The sequence below is a fragment of the Rhinopithecus roxellana genome, chromosome 15 (assembly GCF_007565055.1).
Source record: "Rhinopithecus roxellana isolate Shanxi Qingling chromosome 15, ASM756505v1, whole genome shotgun sequence".
NCBI lineage: Eukaryota > Metazoa > Chordata > Mammalia > Primates > Cercopithecidae > Rhinopithecus > Rhinopithecus roxellana.
This window is the reverse complement of record NC_044563.1, coordinates 9,999,084-10,022,936: the sequence shown is the minus strand read 5'-3', so window position 1 is coordinate 10,022,936 and position 23,853 is coordinate 9,999,084. Positions and strand designations below refer to the sequence as shown.

The 23,853-nt window shown below is 48.6% G+C and overlaps 1 protein-coding gene across 1 annotated transcript in view; it reads left to right on the top strand.

Moving 5' to 3' along the window:
- AHNAK (AHNAK nucleoprotein) overlaps positions 1-23,853 on the top strand; it is a 116,660-nt gene that overhangs the window by 53,867 nt on the left and 38,940 nt on the right. The window contains exon 5 of the mRNA XM_010384904.2: positions 5,244-5,346. Coding sequence (XP_010383206.1) covers positions 5,244-5,346 — 103 coding nt within the window. The remainder of the gene's footprint in view (positions 1-5,243; positions 5,347-23,853) is intronic.

Sequence of the window (23,853 nt, the reverse complement as noted above, 5' to 3'; positions counted from 1 at the left end):
ATGCTGTAGTGCAGTGGTGCGATCTCGGCTCACTGCAACCTCCGCCTCCCAGGTTCAAGTGATTCTCCTACCTCAGCTTCCCAAGTAGCTGGGATTACAGGCGCATGCTGTCACGCCCAGCTAATTTTTTTTTTTTTTTTTTTTGTATTTTTAGTAGAAACGGGGGTTTCACCATGTTGGCCAGGCTGGTCTCAATCTCCTGACCTCGTAATCTGCCCGCCTCGGCCTCCCAAAGTGCTGGGATTACAGGCATGAGTCACTGCACCCGGCCTATTACTGTTATTTCTAAAGCACTCTAGTTTTGGCAATGAATTACAACAGGACACTGTGAGGTAATCTACATATTTAACTGAAAGCCATGCTTTCTATAGGATAACTTCTTATCTTGAATATACTGGCAACTTTGGCTTGGATTTTTTTTCCTTCTTTCATATTTCCTAATATATGCTATGAAACATGAATGGATGGTTTAGCGTTTAGAGTGTGGGTTTATGAACCAGGTGGTCTGAGTTCAAATCTCAGCTCTGCCACTTTCTTTTTTTTGTTGGGAGTGGGTCTCACTCTGTTACCCACGCTAGAGTGCCGTGGTGTGATCACAGCTCACTGTAGCCTCGACTTCCTTGAGATCAGCTGATTATCCCACCTCAGCCTCCTGAGTAGCTGGGACCACAGGCATGTACCACCATGCCTGGCTACTTTTTTTTTTTTTTTTTTTTTGAGACAGAGTTTTATTCTTGTTGCCCAGGCTGGAGTACAATGGCTCGATCTTGGCTCACTGTAACCTCTGCCTGCCAGGTTCAAGTGATTCTCCTGCCTCAGCCTCCTGAGTAGCTAAGATTACAGGCGCCCGCCACCACGCCCTGCTGATTTTTGTATTTTAGTAGAGATGGGGTTTCACCATGTTGGTCAGGCTGGTCTTGAACTCCTGACTTCAGGTGATCCACCCACCTCGGCCTCCTAAAGTGCTGGGATTATAGGCGTGAACCACCGTGCCTGGTGGTCCTAGCTGATTTTTGAATTCTTTGTAGAGACAAGGTTTCGCCATGTTGCCCAGGCTGATTTTGAACTCCTGGGCTCAAGCCATTTGCCTCCCTTGGCCTCTCAAAGTGCTGGAATTACAGGTGTGAGCCACTGTGCCCGGCCAGCTCTGGCTCTTTCTAGCTGTACCATCTAGGGCCAAGTTATTTAAGCCCTCTGTACTTCAGTTTCTTCTTGTGTAAAATGGGGCAGTAGTAGTACTTGTCTCCAGAGTTGATGTAAGGAGTTGACATGAGGGTAGAAATCATTTGGCATGTGGTAAGCGCTGATGTGTTTGCCATTATTATTCAATCTTTGTTTCTAAATTAAAAAAAAAATTCCTTCCTTCTGTGGTTATTTGGACTTATTCTGAGTTTCATTTTATGACTAGAAACTGAACAATTGAAATAAAAAGAAGAGTCATCACGTGCTGAATTTCTCAACCAAACTTTTCTGGGAAAGACAGGGTTGTTTTTGTAAAATAATTTATATCTGATTATTATTAGAATTTAAAAAATTTGGCTGGGCGCGGTGGCTCAAGCCTGTAATCCCAGCACTTTGGGAGGCTGAGACGGGCAGATCACGAGGTCAGGAGATTGAGACCATCTCTGGCTAACACGGTGAAACCCCGTCTCTACTAAAAATACAAAAAACTAGCCGGGCAAGGTGGCGGCGCCTGTAGTCCCAGCTACTCGGGAGGCTGAGGCAGGAGAATGGCGTGAACCCTAAAGGCGGAGCTTGCAGTGAGCTGAGATCTGGCCACTGCACTCCAGCCTGGGTGACAGAGCAAGACTCCGTCTCAAAAAAAAAAAAAAAAAAAAAAAAAAAAAAATTGTGGAGAAAGATGAATCAGTGGGATGGGATTAATGTATGTGTAGTTTTTAAGAACCTTGGAAATTTTCATGCCATCGATTGTTAGAGAAATGCAAATATCATTCAGTTGAAAGACTATTACACCATTCATTTATTCACCACTCATTCATTCATTCACCACTCATTCATTTATTCACTGCTCATTCATTCATTTATTCACCACTCATTCATTCATTTATTCACCACTCATTCAGTCTTTCATCACTCATCATTCATCTCTCCAAGCCACAAACATTTCCAGAATGCCTGGGACACTGCTAGGCTTTCAGAGAAAAAGACAAATAATTTATTGTCTCAGAGTCTAGAAAACTCTAATGAAGAATTTGCTTATTACTTATGGGGAGGAAAAATTTAAGTGGCCCCAACAGTCCTCCTGAAAGCTCGGAACAGGGAAGATAGTTCACCCATAAGAAGGAAGGATGAATAAGAAATTTCGCCAATTTGGCCACGCAACGTGGGTCACACCTGTAATCCTACCACTGTGGGAGCCTGAGATGGGAGGATCGCTTGGGCCCAGGAGTTCAAGACCATCCTGGTCAACATAGTGGGACCCCCCCATCTTTAAAAAAAAAAAGAGGCCAGGCGTGGTGGCTCATGCCTGTAATGCTAGCACTTTGGGAGGCCAATGTGGGTGGATAACCTGAGGTCAGGAGTTTGAGACCAGACTGGCCAAGATAGTGAAACCTCATCTCTCCTAAAAATAAACTTAGCCACACACTTAGCCAACGTGGTGGCACATGCCTGTAATCCCAGGTACTCGGGAGGCTGAGGCAGGAGAACTGCTTGAATTTGGGAGGCCAGGTTGCAGTGAGCTGAGATTGTGCCACTGCACTCCAGCCTGGGCGACAGAGTGAGACTCTGTCAAAAAAAAAAAAAAGAAAGAAAGAAAGAAAGAAAACAGACTAAGCATGGTGGCTCACACCTGTAATCCCACTTTGTGAGGCTGAGGTGGGTGAGTTTGAGACCAGCCTGGCCAACGTGTTTGAGACCAGCCTGGCCAACGTGGTGAAACCCTGTCTCTACTAAAAATACAAAAAATTACCTGGGTGTGGTGGCGTGCACCTGTGATCCCAGCTACTTGGGAGTCTGAGGCAGGAGAATCGCTTGAACCTGGGAGGTTGGAGGTTGCGGTGAGCTAAGATCTGGCCACTGCACTCCAGCCTAGGCTGCACAGTGAGACTGTCTCAAAAAAAAAAAAAAAAAAGAAAGAAAGAAAAAAAGAAAAGAAAACAATAGAAAGAAAATAAAAAAGAAATTTAATCAGTTTGAAATGGAAGGTCCTGACTCAATCCTTTCATGTAACCTTGGGTTACTATCCCCTGGGGAAGAGTAATTTCTTTTTTCTTTTTTTTGGGGCGAGTCTTGCTCTGTCACCCAGGCTGGAGTGCAGTGGTGCCATCTTGGCTCACTGCAACTTCCGCCTCCCGGGTTCAAGCGATTCTCCTGCCTCAGCCTCCTGAGTAGCTAGGACTATAGGCACCCAGCACCATGCCCGGCTAATTTTTGTGTTTTTAGTAGTGATGGGTTTCACCATATTGGCCAGGCTGGTCTTGAACTCCTGATCTTGTGATCTGTCCACCTCGGCCTCCCATAGTGCTGGGTTTACAGACGTGAGCCACCACGTCCGGTCTCCTTTTCCTTTCTTTTCTTTTCTTTTCCTTTTTCTTTTTTCTTTTTTTTTTTTTTTTTTTTTTTTGAGACGGAGTCTTGCTCTGCCGCCCAGGCTGGAGTGCAGTGGCCGGATCTCAGCTCACTGCAAGCTCCGCCTCCCGGGTTCACGCCATTCTCCTGTCTCAGCCTCCCGAGTAGCTGGGACTACAGGCGCCCGCCTCGTCGCCCGGCTAGTTTTTTGTATTTTTTAGTAGAGACGGGGTTTCATCGTATTAGCCAGGATGGTCTCGATCTCCTGACCTCATGATCCGCCCGTCTCGGCCTCCCAAAGTGCTGGGATTACAGGCTTGAGCCACCGTGCCCGGCCGCCCTTTTTCTTTTTTCTGAGACAGGGTCTCATTCTGTCGCCCTGGCTGGAGTGCAGTGGTGCGATCATGGCTCACTGTAGCCTCGACCTCCTGGGCTCAGGCAATCCTCCTACCTCAGCCTCCTGAATAGCTGGGACTACAGTCGTGTGCCACCGCACCTGGCTAATTTTTGTTTATTTTTTATTTTTTGTAGAGGTGGGGGTCTCACTATATTGCCCAGGCAGGTGTGGAACTTTCGGGCTCAGGTGATTCTCTCACCTCAGCCTCCCAAAGTGCTGGGATTACAGGCGTGAGCCACCGTGTTCTGCTGGGAAGAGAAATTTCTTGGGATGGTGTTAGACTTGGGCAAACACATGAAAAGAGTAACCTGTTGAAACCACTGATGGCAACCACAGTTCTCCACGAACTGGTTTCCGTGTTGCTACCAGACGGAATCCTGCCATTGGTCAGGGAATCCCATGGCCAGGTGGGCTCTCCTTCTTGACGGGAACACTCTCCTTCCCCACAGATGGTAGCGACCTCGGATTGGAGATCTACCCTGTAAGGCGTCAGGAACTCTGAGTGGAGCTGAGTCTAGTGATTGGAACCCCTGCCCCGCAGTATCCAGCTTAATGCTGACCGAGAAAAGATACCCAGGGGCAGTAACCGATGAGTGCTCTGGTCCCACAACAAAACCCTCCTTTCTTACACATTGTTCCTCAGTGTTTAATTGTACCTTATCTCTCTCCTTCTGTCCTCGCAAAGCCCTTGAGGAGAATGACTGGGTCTGGTGGGTGGATGAACCCAAGATAGCATTGTCCCCTTTGTGTGAGATTCCTGGGGCTTTCACAAACGACTGTCCTTCAGCTTAGGCCAGTTGTCTCCTAAAGATTCTCTGTTATCTTCTCTACAGCTAGAGATTCCAGGCAAGGCTGGAGCTTGGGCTGGGCTAGGATGTGTTGGGGGTGGGTGGTGGTAAACATGGGGTCTGGTTTTTTTTTTTTTTTTTTTTTTGAGACGGAGTCTCGCTCTGTCGCCCAGGCTGGAGTACAGTGGCCGGATCTCAGCTCACTGCAAGCTCCGCCTCCCGGGTTTACGCCATTCTCCTGCCTCAGCCTCCTGAGTAGCTGGGACTACAGGCGCCCGCCACCTCGCCCGGCTAGTTTTTTGTATTTTTTAGTAGAGACGGGGTTTCAGCGTGTTAGCCAGGATGGTCTCGATCTCCTGACCTCGTGATCCGCCCATCTCGGCCTCCCAAAGTGCTGGGATTACAGGCTTGAGCCACCGCGCCCGGCCGGGGTCTGGTATTTTATACACCCATAGTAGGCATTTGAAAAGTGCTCATTGATTGGATGATTTGATGAGTGACCTGGTGATAATCTTTATCCTTGTTAGAACACACCACAACCATCATCAGCACTGGAATGCAAAGACCAGAACAAACAGAAGGAAGCCAGCAGCCAAGCCGGGGCAGTTTCAGTCTCCACCCCAAATGCAGGTGAGAGAAGTGATGGGGACTGAAAGACGGATGACCTTAATTATGATAATGATACCCTTTATCACAGATGGGCATGCCTGCCTGGGCTGTGGAAGCCACACCTGGAAGGATATGGCTCAGGACCCCAGGAGCCTAGCCCCTCTTTCTCCTGGGCCTGGAAATTCAAATCCTAGTCTTCTTTCAGCTTTGTGAGAAGCCCATAGGAAATGCACTTACTGCAGAAGGATTACGTACTCCTTCAGAAGGAATCTCAAGGGTTTCTTCATAGGGAGGGCTACTGTGCAATATCCACATGCTTTTAAGACAGTACCTATTAAAACCAGAAGCCAGGGTGGGGCAGAAACCAAAGACTTAGAATTAAAGGATTGGAATATACTTCTAGTGGAAGATCTACCAGAGTTTAGAAAAAGTCTTTATGATCCTCTAAAGGAAATGCTTTTTCAGGCCTCCTAGGAGGGAGATGCCCACATGGAGAGTGAGCTGGAGGGGAAGAAGTGAGCGACTATGGAGTATGGAAATCCTGGGACATAGGGAGCTACGTTGGGGGGTCATTGGCTCATTTTGGGCTGTAGCCATGTTTCTGGCCTGCACAAAAACTAAACTGCTTTTTGGAGGTAATTGCAAACATTTAAGAATCAGGAGACTGGCTGGGCATGGTGGCTCATACCTGTAATTCAGCTCTTTGGGAGGCCGAGGCAGGCGGATCACTTGAGGTCAGGAGTTCGAGACCAGCCTAGCCAATGTGGTGAAACCCTGTCTCTACTAGAAATATAAAAATTAGCCAGGCATGGTAGCAGGCACCTGTAATCCCAGCTACTCGGGAGGCTGAGGCAGGATAATCGCTTGAACCTGGGAGGTGGAGGTTGCTGTCAGTCGAGATTGTGCCACTGCACTCCAGCCTGGGCGAAAGAATGAGATTCCATCTCCGAAAAACAAAACAAAACAAAACAATAAATGAAAATATGGAATGTGTGGCCTCTCAACATTTTGTCATGTTCACTGAGCCTGCATTCCCACATGGCAATGTCAGCTGGAGAGGACTGACTGCCCTGTCACTGGGCAAAGGGAGCTCTGCTTCCTTCCATCCGCTCCTGTGGACCCTCCTTCCACCATCTGAGCCCCATTTTCTCTTCTCACCTCTTCCCTGCCTAGTATTCCACCCATAGCCTGGGGTGAACGTCCCTTCAGCAAATAAACAGGCACATACTCCACTTCCTTTAAAGAAAGCCTCCCAGCCTGGTGCGGTGGCTCACGCCTGTAATCTCAGCACTTTGGGAGGCTGAGGTGGGCAGATCACAAGGTCAGGAGTTCGAGACCACCCTGGCCAATATGGCGAAACCCTGTCTGTACTAAAAATATAAAATTAGCCGGGCGTGGTGGTGCACGCCTCTAATCCTAGCTACTCGGGAGGCTGAGGCAGAAGAATCGCTTAAACCTGGGAGGCAGAGGTTGCAGTGAGCTGAGATCGGGCCACTGCACTCCAGCCTGGGTGACAGAGCGAGACTCCGTCTCAAAAAAAGAAGGAAAGCCTCCCTCAAGTCCGAACCCCTCTTGCTGTGGTGCTATTCGTTGAGAGCCAACTGGAAAGTGTTGCCTGTTTCATTCCTGTCACCTCTTCCTCATCTTCTCTTCACTCCAGTCCCCCTATTCCCTGTCCCCAGGCTTCCACCCTGCCACTCTACTGCTCTTGCTGACTCCACTTCATTGATAGGAGTGCCTAGGGAACTCTCTGGGCACTCAGTGCTGTGCCCTCTCCTTCCTTGAAACACCCTGCCCCCTCTGCTTGGTGAGATCTCCTTCGTGTTGACGTCTGTTTGGTTAGGATGACTTTGCCCTCCCTTCCTAGGCCCTTTATGGGCTCCCCTTTTCCCATAACCTCAAAAGCGGCAGAATTTCCCAAGGACCTGTCATGGGTTTTTGTTTTTCTCACTCGGGACTCTCTCTCCGGGTAGCCTCTTGGGGCTCTGTGGCTCTCAGGCCTGCTTCTCTTCCGAGCTCCAGGCCTGCACATCTGGGCTCCCCTCCACCTCCCCTCTGCCTGTCTCTCCATCCCCCTCCCCACCGTCTCTGGTCAGCTCTGCTAACCATCTGGCCCACACCAGTCACCCACCTTCTTAACTTTTTCAATGTTTTTGGTTTGTATTACTTGCTACAGTCGCCTCCTAAATGTCTGCCTATCTTAGGTCTTTTCCTCCACGAATAGAGTGAGCTTAAATAGTGGTTAGCTTAAAATAAAAGAATCAAATCATGTTACTCCCCTCCTTGAAATTCTTCAGTGTCTGCTTGTGGCTCTCGGGGTAAAGTTCTCATCCTTAGCTTAGCACCCAAGGCTGCCATGGCCCAGTCCTCAGCTCAGCCCCCACCACTTCCCATGTGGGCTTTTCACTCCAGCCACACCCTAGTGCTGGTCCCCACATCCATGATGCTGGTCCATGCTCCTATGTCTTTTTTTTTGAGATGGAGTCTCACTCTGTCACCCAGGCTGCAATGCAGTGGCACGATATCAACTCACTGCAATCCCCCACCTCCCGAGTTCAAGCAATTCTCCTGCCTCAGCCTCCCGAGTAGTTGGGATTACAGGCATGTGCCACCATGCCCAGCTAATTTTTTTGTATTTTTAGTAGAGATGAGGTTTCACCATATTGGCCAGGCTGGTCTTGAACTCCTGACCTTGTGATCTGCCTGCCTCAGCCTTCCAAAGTGCTGGGATTACAGGCGTGAACCACTGCGCCGGGCCATTCCTGTGTCTTTATTGTGCTCTTCCACGCCCCTTTGCCCCCTGTCTTCCTGGGCCTTTGAACCACCAATCCAGGCCCATCTGAGCCTCCAAGTCTGGGCTCAGGGCCCCTTCTCTGTGCTCTCCCATGGTGCCCAGGCATCCCTGTTTTGGCTCCCATGGTGCTGGGCCTCCACTCGACTTCATGCTCAGAAGGGCCCAGGAGGATCTCCAGCACAGTCTGTCTGGAATATAAACTAGACAGATGGGCTGGGCACTGTGGCTCATGCCTGTAATCCCAGCACCTTGGGAGGCCAAGGCGGGTGGATGACCTGAGGCCAGGAGTTCAAGACCAGTCTGACCAACATAGCAAAACTCTGTCTCTACCGAAAATACAAAAAAAAAAAAAAAAAAAAAATTAGCTGGGCATGGTGGGCACCTGTAATCCCAGCTAATCGGGAGGCTGAGGCAGGAGAATTGCCTGAACCCAAGGGCTGGAGGCTGCAGCGAACTGAGATTGCGCCATTGCACTCCAGCCTGGGCAATATGAGCGAAACTCCATCTCAAAAGAAAAAAAAGAAAAAAGCTAGACCGATGATGGCGAGCACCGCTGGCTGGCTTCCCAGCGCTTACATGGTGGCCATTTCTCTCTTGCTCTTTGGGGATTGGGTTCTAGTGTTTGTGTTGCCAAATGCAGCACTTTTTTCTTGTACACTTTACTTCAACGTTGATTAAATTAAATGTCTCGGGATTTCAAGGGAATTGGGATTTGACCCCTTTTCTCAAAGGACTTGTACGCTGAGTACATGATGACTGTTCATTCAATGAACGTTTATTTACTGAGCACTTTTGCAGAGCCAGGCAGGGAAGGTGGCAGAATTAAAGCAGCCAGTCACAGGGAACTTAGAGGAACTTCCATGGCTTTTCATCTTCTCATGCCTTGGTTTAAAATACCGGAGAAAGATTATAGTTCTCGTTGCCAGAGACGCCTCTTTCCCCTGATCATGGATGTTTCCTTAGAAACCAACTTGCGTGTCCCCCACTTTCATGGACTTTGAAGCTGGAGTCTTCTGTAAACATTACTTCATGGGCATGTGAGAAACAAGCCTTTCCTGCCCCCGCCGTGAGCCTCCAGCTTTCTCTAAGTCGACTTCTCAAGGGGATACTGCCGTTTCTTTTAATATCCAAAAACCCGTTTGAACATTACATGGTTTTCTCACGGCAACACTTCAGTCAGCTGCTTACAGGGTCATTTTGGTAAATAAGCAGAAAATCAGAGAAGTATTGCTGGACTTGGAGGCAAGTCTGTGCAGTTCAGAGCAGCAGAGCTTTTGAATCAAGACATCATGGGAGGCTGAGGCAGGTGAATTGCTTGAACCCGGGAGGCGGAGGTTGCAGTGAGCCAAGATCGCGCCATTACACTCCAGCCTGGGCAACAAGAGTGAAACTCGGTCTCCAAAAAAAAAAAAAAAAAAAAAAAAAAAGACATTTATGCTGTGTCCTAAATGTTCAAGGAGATTTTGTGGTGTGAGGTGCTGGAGAGTTGAAGCTACAAATGGAAACCTATAAACTCATGGTGTTGGGCATCATACAGTCCTGCCTTGAGTCACGTACCCTTATGGTTAGCTCAGCTCAGAAACTGGACTGCCTGGGTTCAAATCCTGTCTCTGCTACTCTACCTTGGGGCATGTTGCAGTTTTTCCTTCATCTGTGAGATTAGGATGATAACATCCCTTAGATGGTGGTTGTGAAGATCAAGCGAGTTAGTACCTGCGCAGTGCTTATAGTGGTGCCTGACATACAGTAAGTGCTTAATAAACGTTAGCGGTTGTATGCCCCTTTATCAGTTTCACACTGGACTGGTCATCTACGCTGTCACCAGACGTCCCGCACCACTGGTGATCCACAATGTTTCTGTTCCATTGTTTCAAACCCCTTAGCTCATTTTGCTTCTCTGGACATATTGTTTCAGTCCTCTCCTCTTTCACGATGTTCTTTGGTCTGGAATAGGCTTCTGTTTGGAATCTGCCGCTCCTCACTCAGTGAACCCTCTCTCCCCATGCTGAAGCCCTCTTGGTGGGATGGGGGAAGATATTCCTGTACCCACAGCTAACCATGGGAAAACTCTAGGGTAATTTTTCATTTGCACTTGTGTTTATAAATCTCTAAAACCTTATAGGACCCTTGCCAGTGGACCAATCTGTGAGTTCTCCATCTATTTAAAGAAAAAGAAAAAACCGGTGGTAAAATAGACATAACATAAAATTGACCATTTTAACCATTTTTAGGTGTACAGCTCAGTGGTCTAGAGTACATTCACATCACTGTGCAACCATCTCCACTGTGCAACTCCAGAACTTTTCATCTTCCCTAATTGAAACACTGTAGCCATTCAACAGTAACTCTCCAGCCCCTGCCAACCACCATGCTTCTTTCTTTCCCTCCCTCCGTCTCTCCCTCCCTCCTTTCCCTCCCTCCCTCCCTCCCTCCCTCCCTCCCTTCCTTCCTTCCTCCCTTCCTTCCTTCCTTCCTTCCTTTTTTTTTTGACGTAGTTTCAGAGTTTCGCTCTTGTTGCCCAGGCTGGAGTGCAGTGGGACAATCTCGGCTCACTGCAACCTCTGCTTCCCAGGTTTAAGCGATTGTCCTGCCTCAGCCTCCCAAGTAGCTGGGATTACAGGCATGCGCCACCATGCCCGGCTAATTTTGTATTTTTGGTAGACATGGGGTTTCTCCATGTTAGTCAGGCTGATCTCGAACTATTGACCTTGTGATCCGCCCACCTCGGCCTCCCAAAGTTCTGGGATTACAGGCATAAGCCACTGTATCTGGCCGCTACTTTCTGACTGTATGAATGTGACTACTCTAGGTACCTCATGTAAGTGGAATTATACAGTATTTGTCCTTTTGTGTCTGGCTTACTTCACTTTCAGAGTTCATTTATGTTATATCGTGTGTCAGAATTTCATCTCATTTTTTTTTTTTTTTGAGACAAATTATTGCATTGTCGCCCAGGCTGGAGTGCAGTGGTGCAATCTTGGCTCACTGCAACCTCCACCTCCCAGGTTCAATTGATTCCCCTGCCTCAGCCTCCTGAGTAGTTGGGACTGCAGGCGTGTGTCACCACGCCTGGCCAATTTTTTTGTTATTTTTAGCAGAGATGAGGGTTTCACCATGTTGGCCAGGCTGGTCTCTAACTCATGACCTCAGGTGGTCCACCCGCCTCGGCCTCCCAAAATGCTGAGATTATAGGCATGAGCCACCGCTTCCGGCCTTCTCTTATTCTTTTTTCTTTTTTTTTGAGACGGAGTCTTACTCTGTTGCCTGGGCTGGAGTGCAGTGGCGCAATCTCAGCTCACTGTAACCTCTGCCTCCCGGGTTTGAGCGATTCTCCTGCCTCAGCCTCCCAAGTAGCTGGGACTACAGGCGTCTGCCACCATGCCCAGTTAATTTTTTGTATTTTTAGTAGAGACGGGGTTTCACCATGTTAGCCAGAATGGTCTCGATCTCCTGACTTTGTGATCCACCTGCCTCAGCCTCCCAAAGTGCTGGGATTACAAGCATGAGCCACCGCGCCCGGCCTCCTCTTATTCTTTTACATCAGATAGTCACACCATTAGCAATTCCTATCAAGTCCCTCTTCTGTGTCCTTAATCTAGCCACTTCTCCTCATCTCCACTGCCACCGCCCTGATCTAAGCCACCGCATCTCTCATCTGGATTACAGTCATTGTTTCCTAACTTGTCTTCCTGTTTTTGCCTTAGATTCTTTTTGTCTCTTAGCACAGCAACAAGATTGATCCTTTTCGTTTTCTTTCGTTTTTGAGACAAGGTCTCACTCTGTCACCCAGGCTGGAGTATAGTGGTGGGATTACGGCTCACTGCAGCCTCAGACTCCTGGGCGCAAGCGCTCAGGAGTACAGGCACGCACCACCATGCATGACTAATTTTTAAAATTATTTGTAATGAGTCAGGGTCTCACTATGGTGCCCAAACTGATCTTGAATTCCTGGGCTCAAGTGATCCTCCCACCTTGGCCTCTCAAAGTGCTGGGATCACAGATGTGAGCCACTGCTCCCAGCCAATTAATCTTTTTGAAACCTAAGTCAAAGGCCAGGTGCGGTGGCTCACACCTGTAATCCCAGCACTTTGGGAGGCCGAGGCAGGCAGATCACCTGAGGTTGGGAGTTGGAGACCAGCTTGACCAACATGGAGAAACCCCATCTCTACTAAAAATACAAAATTAGCTGGGCATGGTGGCACATGCCTGAATCCCAGTTACTCAGGAGGCTGAGACAGGAGAATCACTTGAACCTGGGAGGCGGAGGTTGCGGTGAGCTGAGATCGCGCCATTGCACTCTAACCTGGGCAACAAGAGTGACACTCTGTCTCAAAAAAAAAAAAAAAAAAAAAGGAAAAGAAACCTAAGTCAAGTATTGCCATGCCTCACTCATGACTTTCCATGGCTCCCCATCTCACTTGAAGCATGCTTAAGTGCTTGCGGTGGTGTAGAGGTTTCCGTACCACCTGGCCCTCACTGCTCTTCTGACCCCATCTTTTCCTCCCTCATGGAGCTCTGGCCACAAGGGCCTCCTTGCTGTTCCTTGATCTGGCAGCCAAGCTTCCATCCCAGGGTTTTTGTATTTGCTGTGAACCATGCCTGGAATGTTGTTCCCCTTGACAAACTTTTCCCCTTATAATGTCACCTTACGAGAGATCTTCTCTGACATCTTACGTAAAGTAGCAAGCCCTCCTTCCCCTGACCTAGGGCGTCACTTTTGTTATTTATTTATTTATTTATTTAGAGACAAGGTCTTGCTCTGTCACCCAGGCTGTAGTGTGGTGGCATGATCATAGCTCACTGCAGCTTCCAACTCCTGGGCTCGAGTGATCCTCCTGCCTCAGCCTCCAGAGTAGCTAAGACTACCGGTGTGCGCTACCATGAGCAGCTAATTAAATTTTTTTTTTTTTTTTTTGTACAGATGGGGTTTCATTATGTTTTTCAGACTGGTCTTGAACTCTTGGTCTCAAGTGATCCTCCTGCCTCAGCCTCCCAAAGCATTGGGATTATGGGTGTGAGCCATTGCACCCAGCCATCCCTTCTTTTGAACACTGCTTTATGTACGCCCTTTCTTGATCTATGTAGAGAGTGTTGTGTATATCATTTTGGCACAGGACAGATTTCAGAACCGGATGATTTGTTAGTGATCCTCTGTTTCCACCAATTATCTTCAAATTAAAGCTGAAGGAATGGGGGCCCGAAAAGGCTGAGTGAGCCCTGGCTCCCATATCATCCTGAGCTCTGAACTGGTTGATTCATGAGCCACAGCATTCTTCTGGTAAAGCAGAAGGCCTGCAGCCCACCCTACCCCGATGCTATTGCCATATAGTGGCCCTTGCGCCCTGGGCCTTCGGGTCTCCTGTCACTTGGGTGCTGTTCATTTCCAGGAGGAACAGATGCTGGTGGAGTTCTCTGACCCGGTCACTCTCCAGGCAGTGCTTCTTGGTGTGAAACCATGTCGTTCAAATGATTGTCCTTTTGGTGTTCACATGACCATCCTGTGGACATTTTTGTGTCTTTGTGCTCCTGATAGTTTGTCCTATCTTTTTCCTCCTAGGCCTCTTAGGGGTTAAACGATACCAGGAGGAAGCAGGGCCAGTTCTCCGGCTTATTCTGCACATTACGAATGAGGAATATTTTACATTCATGAATAAGCTATTGTTATTGATGCTGTGATTATGGATAAAATGTTCCTCTTCCTCTTTGCTACACGTGAAATTGCAGTGAGCAGTACAAGATGCACTTGAGAGGTGTGGTCTCTACCATGCTAGATGGAGACATTCTGGGGAAAAGAGTACGAGGGAGGGATGGCACGCTCAGGTAACAGTAAGCACTCGCTCTCTGAGGTGCTTTCTATGTGTTGGGTACGGCGTAAATGCTTTATGTGATGTCATTCATTTCATCCTCACAGTAGCTCTCTGGAGTAGGTGCAATTATATCCCCATTTGGCAGTGGAGGAATCTGAGGCACAGAAGAATTAGGTAATTTGCCCAAAGTCATGGAGAGACGGAAGGGCAAAGCCAGGATTTAGGCTGAGCGCGGTGGCTCAAGCCTGTAATCCCAGCACTTTGGGAGGCCGAGACGGGCGGATCACGAGGTCAGGAGATCGAGACCATCCTGGCTAACACAGTGAAACCCCGTCTCTACTAAAAAATGCAAAAAACTAGCTGGGCGAGGTGGCGGGCGCCTGTAGTCCCAGCTACTCGGGAGGCTGAGGCAGGAGAATGGCGTGAACCCGGGAGGCGGAGCTTGCAGTGAGCTGAGATCCGGCCACTGCACTCCAGCCTGGGTGACACAGCGAGACTCCATCTCAAAAAAAAAAAAAAAAAAAAAGCCAGGATTTGAACCCAGTCGGGCTCCAGAGTCCTCTCTGTTAAATATCACTTTTTTTTTTTTTTTTTTTTTTTGAGATAATCTCTCTCTGTCACTCAGGCTGGAGTACAGTGCGATCTCAGCTCACTGCAACCTTTGTCACCTGGGCTCAAATGATTCTCCTGCCTCAGCTTCCCGAGTGACTGGAACTACAGGCACGCACCACCACGCCCGGATAAATCTTGTATTTTTAAATAGAGATGGGGTTTCGCCATGTTGGCGAAAGTGAGCAATATGCCTCAAGTGAGCAATATGCCTTGGGCTCCCAAAGTGCTGGGATTACAGATGTGAGCCACTGTGCCCGGCCTAAATACTACATCTTGATGAAGGTTTCATGGAGGAAGTGAGACATGAGCTGGGCCTTGAAGGAGAGCCCCCACATGTAGACAACATGAGTGAGGGGCCAGGGATGGAGAGAGGATGGCTGACCCAGCAGGGAAGAGAGACAGACCTCACCTGACACAGGGCATGCATTGGGGAATGGTGGGGGAGACGGGGCAAGAGGGTGGAGACGGATTGTAAAGTCTTAACATCAAGGCAGAGGGTTGAAGAACTCAGACTTTAAAGATTATTGAAGGGCCGGGAGTGGTGCTCACGTCTATAGTCCCAGCACTTTGGGAGGCCAAGGCGGGCGGATCACGAGGTCAGGAGATCGAGATGATGGTGAAACCTGTCTCTATTAAAAATACAAAAAATTAGCCTAGCGTGGTGGTGGGCGCCTGTAGTCCCAGCTCCTTGGGAGGCTGAGGCAGGAGAGGCAGGAGAATGGCGTGAACCCAGGAGGCGGAGCTTGCAGTGAGCCGAGATCACACCACTGCACTCCAGCCTGGGCGACAGAGCGAGACTCCGTCTCAAAATAAATAAATAAATACATAAAAAATAGAGTATTGAAGGGTGACTTGCTGGAGACTGAGGTCGAGGGAGGTTTTTGGGTAGCAATGGTAGGTTTGAGGGTGGGAGGTATGGAGGCAGGAAGGAGACCCTGAGGGTCCAGCCAAAGATGGTGCAAGGGAAATGAAAGAAAGGGGAAACCCGAGGCTGGGCGCGGGGGCTCACGCCTGTAATCCCAGCACTTTGGGAGACCGAGGTGGGTGGATCACCTGAGGTCAGGAGTTCAGGACCAGCCTGGCCAACATGGTGAAACCCCGTCTCTACTAAAAAATACAAAAATTAGCCAGGTATGGTGGTGGGCACCTGTAAACCCAGCTACTTGGGAGGTCGAGACAAGAGAACTGCTTGAACCTGGGAGGCGGAGGTTGCAGTGAGCCGAGATTGTGCCACTGCACTCCAGCCTGGGCAACAAGCATGAAACTCTGTCTCAAAAAAAAAAAAAAAAAAAAGAAGGGGGAAGCCCATAGCACCTTCCTTCTCATCCAAGTCACCTTCTGGAGAGGGATCAGCCCAGGAGCTACAGGAGGGCCTCGGGTTTCATCTGTTACTCATAGGAGGCAGCCTCTGGGCTTTTGCGGGAAGGTCGAGGATATTATTTACTGAGGTCTGTTTTCCCGTGGATGGCTGGCCCTGCCCAGGCAACGAGCATTTCTTCACGCTGCACATTCCAACTTGGTCAGACCAGAAGGCAGCAAATCCAGGACTTTTTTTTTTTTTTTTTAACTTCACACAGAATTCCTTGCATAGCAGAGAGCTCAGGAAGGAAGGCCCTGTTTGGGGACAGAGGTCAGAGCTTCTGAGTCCAGGACCACTGAGAAAGAGTCAGGCCTTTCTTTTTTTTTCTTTCTTTCTTTCTGTTTTTTTTTTTTTTTTTCTGAGACAGAGTCTTGCTCTGTCGCCCAGGCTAGAGTGCAGTGGCATGATCTCGGCTCGCTGAAACCTCTGCCTCCCGGGATCAAGTGATTCTTCTGCCTCAACCTCCCAAGTTGCTGGGATTACAGGCGCCTGCCACCATGCCTGGCTAATTTTTGTATTTTTAGTAGAGACAGGGTTTCACCATCTTGGCCAGGCTGGTCTTGAACTCCTGACCTTGTGATCCACCCGCCTTGGCCTCCCAAAGTGCTGGGATTACAGGCGTGAGCCACTGTGCTCGGCAGAGTCAGGCCTTTCTCTGTTAATCACAGGTTTGCCTGATTGGCCTCTGAATACGTGTACCTGGAATGAACTCTGTCACAACCAGAAATTTAATTTAACCCTTGAGCTTTGTTTCCTCCCACCCCTAAAGTATCAACTGCTAAAGGGATGTAGAAAGGATCCGAGGCAAGATTGGCAGGGCTGAGGGTTCTGTGGCTCTCACTGTCCAGGACAGCTGGCCACTGGGTCCAGCCTGCTCCCAGCAGCGGGCACATGCAGGGGAGCAGGGCCCTGACCTTCCTGGCAGGAAGCAGGGTCTGCGTGAGGCTTCCCAAGCTCTGCCTGCTACCCTCCTGCTTGAAATCAGGGGTGAGGGGTGTGAGGCCTTCCTATAAACCCGGCAGAACCCAGCCAGAGGGAGCAATGGGACCTTATCTCCCTCCCCTCTGGATTCCAGCTCCCGGGAATGGGCCAAGCTTGCCTGAACTTTTTATTGAAGTGAAAAACAGTCAAGATACGAATATTCTCTAAAGTCACTTTGGAATAGTTTCAAGAACAGTTTCACAGTTAAACAGGCAAAAGGACAAGATTGCATGCAGGACTGGATCACCCACTTGGAGAGCCGGTTCTGGAAAGAGAGCTTTGATTTCATGCCTTATCTGTTTCAGGCATCGTAGAAGAAGGGAATGGAAGGCATTTGGTTGGGGAGGTGGAGGCCTGCTGCTTGTATGGGGTATTCCCCTCTGCATGGTGACAGGTTCTTAGGGAAACATCTTGATAGAAGGCTTATGAGCAGTCTGGCAAACTTCCCACCCTCCTTGTACCCAAGACAAAAATGTTGGCCTGACAAAAATGTTTAGGTAATTTTCTAGTATTTTTACCACTTCACAGACCCCAAACTACCCAAGTAATGGCTCTCTTAAAAAAAAAAAAAAAAAAAAAAAAAAAAAAGCTGGGCACGGCGGCTCACGCCTGTAATCCCAGTACTTTGGGAGGCTGGGGTGGGCGGATCACCTGAGGGTGGGAGTTCAAGACCAGCCTGACCAACGTGGAGAAACCCTGTCTCCATTAAAAATACAAAATTAGCCGGGGGTGGGGGCGGGGTGGCGCATGCCTGTAATCCCAGCTACTCGGGAGGCTGAGGCAGGAAAATCACTTGAACCTGGGAGGCAAAGGTTGCGGTGAGCCGAGATCATGCCGTTGCACTCCAGCCCTGGCAACAAGAGCAAAACTCCTTCTCAAAATAATAATAATAATAATAATAATGAAAAAAATAAGAAAAGCAAAGTTCTTAAAAAATTTGTCCTACTATCTTATTACAGTAAGTGCTGAAGTTGACAGACTCTGTCATCTTAACTGTGTCAATGTGAGTGAAAAGAAATTAGCTGGGAGCAGTGGTGGGCGCCTATAGTTCCAGCTACTCAGAACGGTGAGGCAGGAGAATCACTTAAACCCAGGAGGCGGAGGTTGTAGTGAGCTGAGATTGCACCACTGTACTCCAGCTTGGGCAACAGAGCGAGACTCTGTATTAAAAACAAACAAATAAACAAAAAAACTAAAACAAACATTAGTGAAATGGTGTCACCAAAGGCCTAGGAGGGATTTTTTTTTTTTAATGGTGTATTAATGGTGTACATTTTCCTCTTTTGCTGTTCTCCTTTCTCTCTCTCTCTCTTTTTTTTTTTTTTTTTTTTTTGAGGCAGGGTCTCACCCTGTCACCCAGGCTGGAGTGCAGTGGTATGATCACGGCTCACTGCAGCCTCCATCTCCTGGGTTCAAGCGATCCTTCCACCTCAGTCTCCTGAGTAGCTGGGACCACAGGTGTGTGCTACCATGCCCAGCTAATTTTTGTCGTTCTTGTTGCAGAGATGAGGGCTTGCCCTGTTGCCTAGGTTGGTCAGGAACTCCTGGGCTCAAGCAATCTCCACCTCCAAGCCCCAACCTTGGCCTCCCAAAGTGCTGGGATTACAGAAGTGAGTTGCCTGCGCCCGGCCCACTTTCCTCTTTTCTAGGCATTGCTAGGGGCGATAATTTGGGAGAAGTAAAGGACAGAAAAAAATCAAAGAAGAAGCATTCTTGTATCAGTGCTCTCCTGAATTTGTTGGGGAGCCCTGGGGTGAGCCCTGTCAGGGGCTGGAGGGTCCAGTCTCAGTGTGAAAAGACCTCAGGGGCTCAGCCCCAGCTCTGGGACCTGGCTGAGAAGAAAAGCGAATGTGTGCTGACCAGACCTGACCAGACCTGCTCGGTGAGGCTGTGGGTGGTGGTGAGAGGCCATTCCAAGAAACCACCTGGAATAGTGGGGGAGAAGATGGGAGGCCAGGGGCTCTGCTCTTAAGACAGCACTGAGTCCTGCAGAGAGGAATTCCTGGGAGGATTTTGAGTCCACCTGACTTCCCTTTGCTCTTGGTGTACAGGTCCCAGGCCTCACCGCCCTGGCCTTCTTTCGCTTCCTCAAATGTCCCAGAGGCCTCTGTACCTGTGCGCATGCTATTCCTTGGCCAGGAAGGCCCCTCATCCCCTAAGCCAATTATCTTCCAGGTTTCTACACAACCATTACCACCTCTGGAAAGCCTTGGCCCAGGGCTTGGCTGGAATTTCCCCCTTTATATAACTTTTTTTTTTTTTTTTGAGATGGAGTTTCACTCTTTTGCCTAGGCTGGAGTTCAGTGGCACGATCTCAGCTCACTACAACCTCTGCCTCCCGGGTTCAAGTAATTCTCGTGCCTCAGCTTCCCAAGTAGCTGGGACTATAGGCTCTGGCCACCACGCCTGGCAAATTTTTGTATTTTTAGTACAGATGAGGTTTCGCCATGTTGGCCAGGCTGGTCTCGAACTCCTGACCTGTGATCTGCCCTCCTCGGCCTCCCAAAGTGCTGGGATTACAGGCATGAGCCACGGCGCCTGGCCTATAATTTTATTTTAGGTTCGGAGGTGCACGAGAATGTTTGTTACATAGCTACACTCATGTCACGGGGGTTGTTTTACAGGTTATTTCATCACCAGGAATTAAGTCCAGTACCCAATAGTTATCTTTTCTGATTCTCTCTCTCCTCCCACCCTCCACCCTCAAGTATTGGTGCAAAAATAATTGCGGCTTCAGACCATGCATCCGAAATCATTATAACTTATAAATCATTATAAGCTCAAACACATCTTTATTAACCAAAGTAGGAACCATTACAAACATTTTTGCTAACGAGAAATAAGTTTTTTCACTCCTGTAGCATATAAATCCATGCTTCAGGATTCGACAAACTCTTAGAAAGCATTTTCTGGGCCAGGTGCGGTGGCTCAGGCCTGTAATCTCAGCACTTTGCGGGGCCAAGGCAGGCGGATCACGAGGTCAGGAGATCGAGACCATCCTGGCTAACACAGTGAAAACCCGTCTCTACTAAAAATACAAAAAAATTAGCCGGGTGTGGCGGCGGGCGCCTGTAGTCCCAGCTACTCGGGAGGCTGAGGCAGGAGAATGGGGTGAACCTGGGAGGCGGAGCTTGCAGTGAGCCGAGATTGGGCCACTGCGCTCCAGCCTGGGTGACAGAGCAAGGCTCTGTCTCAAAAAAAAAAAAAAGAAAAAGGAAGCATTTTCTGCATCCTGCTGGTTGTGGAAGCGTTTTCCCTGCAAAAAGCTGTTGAGATGCCTGAGGAAGTGGTAGTCGGTTGGCGAGAAGTCAGGTGAATAGGGTGGAGGAGGCAAAACTTCATAGTACAATTCGTTCAACTTTTGAAGTGTTGTGTGACATGCGGTCGGGCGTTGCCATGGAGAAGAATGGGGCACTTTGTGTTGACCAATGCTGGCTGCAGGCATTGCAGTTTTTGGTGCATCTCATCAATGTGCTGAACATATTTCTTAACTGTAGTGGTTTTGCCAGGATTCAGAACGCTGTAGTGGATCACCACCAGTGACCATGACCTTCTTTGGGTACAAGCTTGGCTTTGGGAAGTGCTTTGGAGCTGCTTCTTGGTCCAGCCACTGGTCATCACCAGTTGTCGTATAAAATCCACTTTTTGTCTCACGTCACAACCTGATCGAGAAATGGTTCATTGTTGTTGCGTAGAATAAGAGAAGACATTTCAAAATGATGTTTTGTTTTTTTTTTTAATTTTTGCTCAGCTCATGAGGCACCCACTTATCAAGCTTTTTCACCTTTCCAATTTGCTTCAAATGCTGAACATCCGTCCAATGTCCATGATGAGTTCTTTGGGAATTTCTCGTGTAGTTTTAAGAGGGTCGGTTTTGATGATTTCTCTCAGCTGGTCATTGTCAACTTCTAATGACTGGCGCCACTGCGCTCCTTGTCTTCAAGCCTCTTGTCTCCTTTGCAAAACTTTTTTTTGAGACGGAGTCTTGCTCTGTCACCCAGGCAGGATGGAGAGCAGTGGCACAATCTCGGCTCATTACAACCTCTGCCTGCCAGGTTCAAGTGATTATCCTGCCTCAGTCTCCCATGTAGCTGCAATTACAACCGTGTACCACCATGCCCAGCTAATTTTTGTATTTTTAGTAGAGATGGGGGTTTCACCATGTTGGAAGGGCTGGTCTTGAACTCCTGACCTCAGGTGATCCGGCTGCCTCAGCCTCCCAGCAAGAACTACTTGAACCACCACTGCACTGTATGTTCATTAGCGGTTCCTGGGCCGAATGCACTGATGTTGCCAGTTGTCTCCGCTGCTTTTCAACCAATTTTGAACTCGAATAAGAAAATACATTGGGGCCGGTCGCGGTGGCTCACGCCTGTAATCCCAGCACTTTGGGAGGCTGAAGCGGGCAGATCACAAGGTCAGGAGATTGAGATCATCCTGGTTAACATGGTGAAATCCCGTCTCTACTAAAAATATAAAAAATTAGCCGGGTGTGGTGGCGGGTGCCTGTAGTCCCAGCTACTTGGGAGACTGAGGCAGGAGAATGGCATGAACCCAGGAGGTGGAGCTTGCACTGAACCGAGATTGCGCCACTGTGCTCCAGCCTGGGTGACAAGGCAAGACTCCATCTCTTAAAAAAAAAAAAAAAAAAGAACATAGCTTGAATTTGCTTTTGGTCTAACATAATTTCCATAGTCTAAAATAAACGTAAAATAAACAGCAAGTAATAAGTCATTAGCAAAAACCTGAAGGAGAGAAATGCGCCTTCAAGTGATATAAAGCCGGGTGTGGTGACTCACGCCTGTAATCCCAGCACTTTGGGAGACTGAGGCGGGTGGATCACCTGAGGTCAGGAGCTTGAGACCAGCCTGGGCAACATGGTGAAACCTCGTCTGTACTAAAAATACAAAAATCAGCCGGGTGTGATGGCAGGTGCCTGTAATACCAGCTACTTGGGAGGCTGAGGCAGGAGAATCACCTGAGCCCAGAAGGCAGAGTTTTCAGTGAGCTGAGATCGCGCCACTGCACTCCAGCCTGGGTGATAGAGTGAGACTCCGTCTAAAAAAAAAAAAGATGTATCACATAACCACATTTATTTAAGAATATATTCCAATATCAAACACAGATTTCAACAATGCAAAACTGCAGTTACTTTTGCACCAACCTAATAGACTCCAGTGTCTGTTGCTCCCTTCTTTGTGTTTATGAGTGCGCATCATTTAGTTTCCACTTATAAGTGAGAACATGCCATGTTTGGTTTTCTTTCTTTCTTTTTTTTTTTTTTTTGAGACAGAGTCTCGCTCTGTCGCCCAGGCTGGAGTGCAGTGGCCGGATCTCAGCTCACTGCAAGCTCCGCCTCCCGGGTTTACGCCATTCTCCTGCCTCAGCCTCCTGAGTAGCTGGGACTACAGGCGCCCGCCACCTCACCCGGCTAGTTTTTTGTATTTTTAGTAGAGACGGGGTGTCACCGTGTTAGCCAGGATGGTCTCGATCTCCTGACCTCGTGATCTGCCCGTCTCTGCCTCCCAAAGTGCTGGGATTACAGGCTTGAGCCACCGTGCCCGGCCATATTTGGTTTTCTGTTCCTGTGTTGGTTTGCTGAGGATAAGGGCCTCCAGCTCCATCCACATTCCCACAAAACACAGGATCTCGCTCATTTTGATGGCTGCAGGGTCCTCCCCCTTTCTTTTTTTTTTTTGAGACAGAGTCTTGCTCTATTGCCCAGGCTGGAGTGCAATGGCGTGATCTCGGCTCACTGCAACCTCTGACTCCTGGGTTCGAGCAATTCTCCTGTTTCAGCCTCCTGAGTAGCTGGGACTACAGGAGTGTCCCAGGCTGCACAGGCATGCCACCATGCCTGGCTGATTTTTGTATTTTTAGTAGAGACAGGGTTTCACCTTGTTGGTCAGGCTGGTCTTGAACTCCTGACCTCGGGTGATCTGCCCGCCTTGGTCTCCCAAAGTGTTGGGATTACCGGGGTGAGCCACTGTGCCCAGCCCACGGTCCCCTTTTAAGTGCTCTGATGACCTTCTGCACCTTGCCTCTGTTGCTGTCCCTGCCCATGCAGTGGCTTCTCCTGGGTCACTCTTCTTCACCAGCCTCGGAGGTCAAGATCCTCCCTACCTGTTGTCAGATACTCCTTTCCAGCAGGTAGCTTTCAGAGGCCTGAAGGTGGGAGAAGGAAGACTCCCCACTGTCTGCAAGCACTGAGATGTTGGGACATAGTTTGCTCACTCTCATATTTCCAGGACCCCTCATGGGGTGCTCAGTGGACATCCATGAACTGACTAAATGTCCAGCTCACTTTGTCAAGCAGCTGTCACTCCCCGGCTCTTTATATTCCTTATCTCATGTGACTCTCACAAGATCCTTGTGAGGAAGGGGTCGTGTCCATTTGCAGGTGGGGAAAATTGAGGCAGTGTAGTTTTGGCAATTTGGCTGAGCTTACGCAGGTAAGCAGCAGCAGCACTTCTCAGTTCTTCCACTTAAGGTGTATAAGAATCACTGGGGAGCTGGTTAAAGATGTAAGTTTCTGAGGGCTGAGTCTGGTGGCTCATGGCTGAAATCCCAGCACTTTAGGAGGCGGAGGGCAGATCATGAGGTCAGGACTTGAGGACCAGCCTGACTAACATGGTGAAACCCTGTCTCTACTAAATACACAAAAATTAGCTGGGTGTGGTGGTGCACACCTGTAGTCCCAGCTACTCAGGAGGCTGAGGCACGGGAATCGCTTGAACCTGGGAGGTGGAGGTTGCAGTGAGTCAAGATTGTGCCACTGCACTCCAGCCTGGGCAACAGAGTGAGACTCCATCTCAAAAAAAAGACAAAAAAAACCAAAAAGATGTAGGTTTCTGGGCCCCACTTCCAAGATTTCTGATTTTGTCATTGCATTTCTAATTTTTAAATTATTTTATTTATAAATTATTACTATTATTTTTGATTGACACATTTGATATATGTATACAATGTGCAGT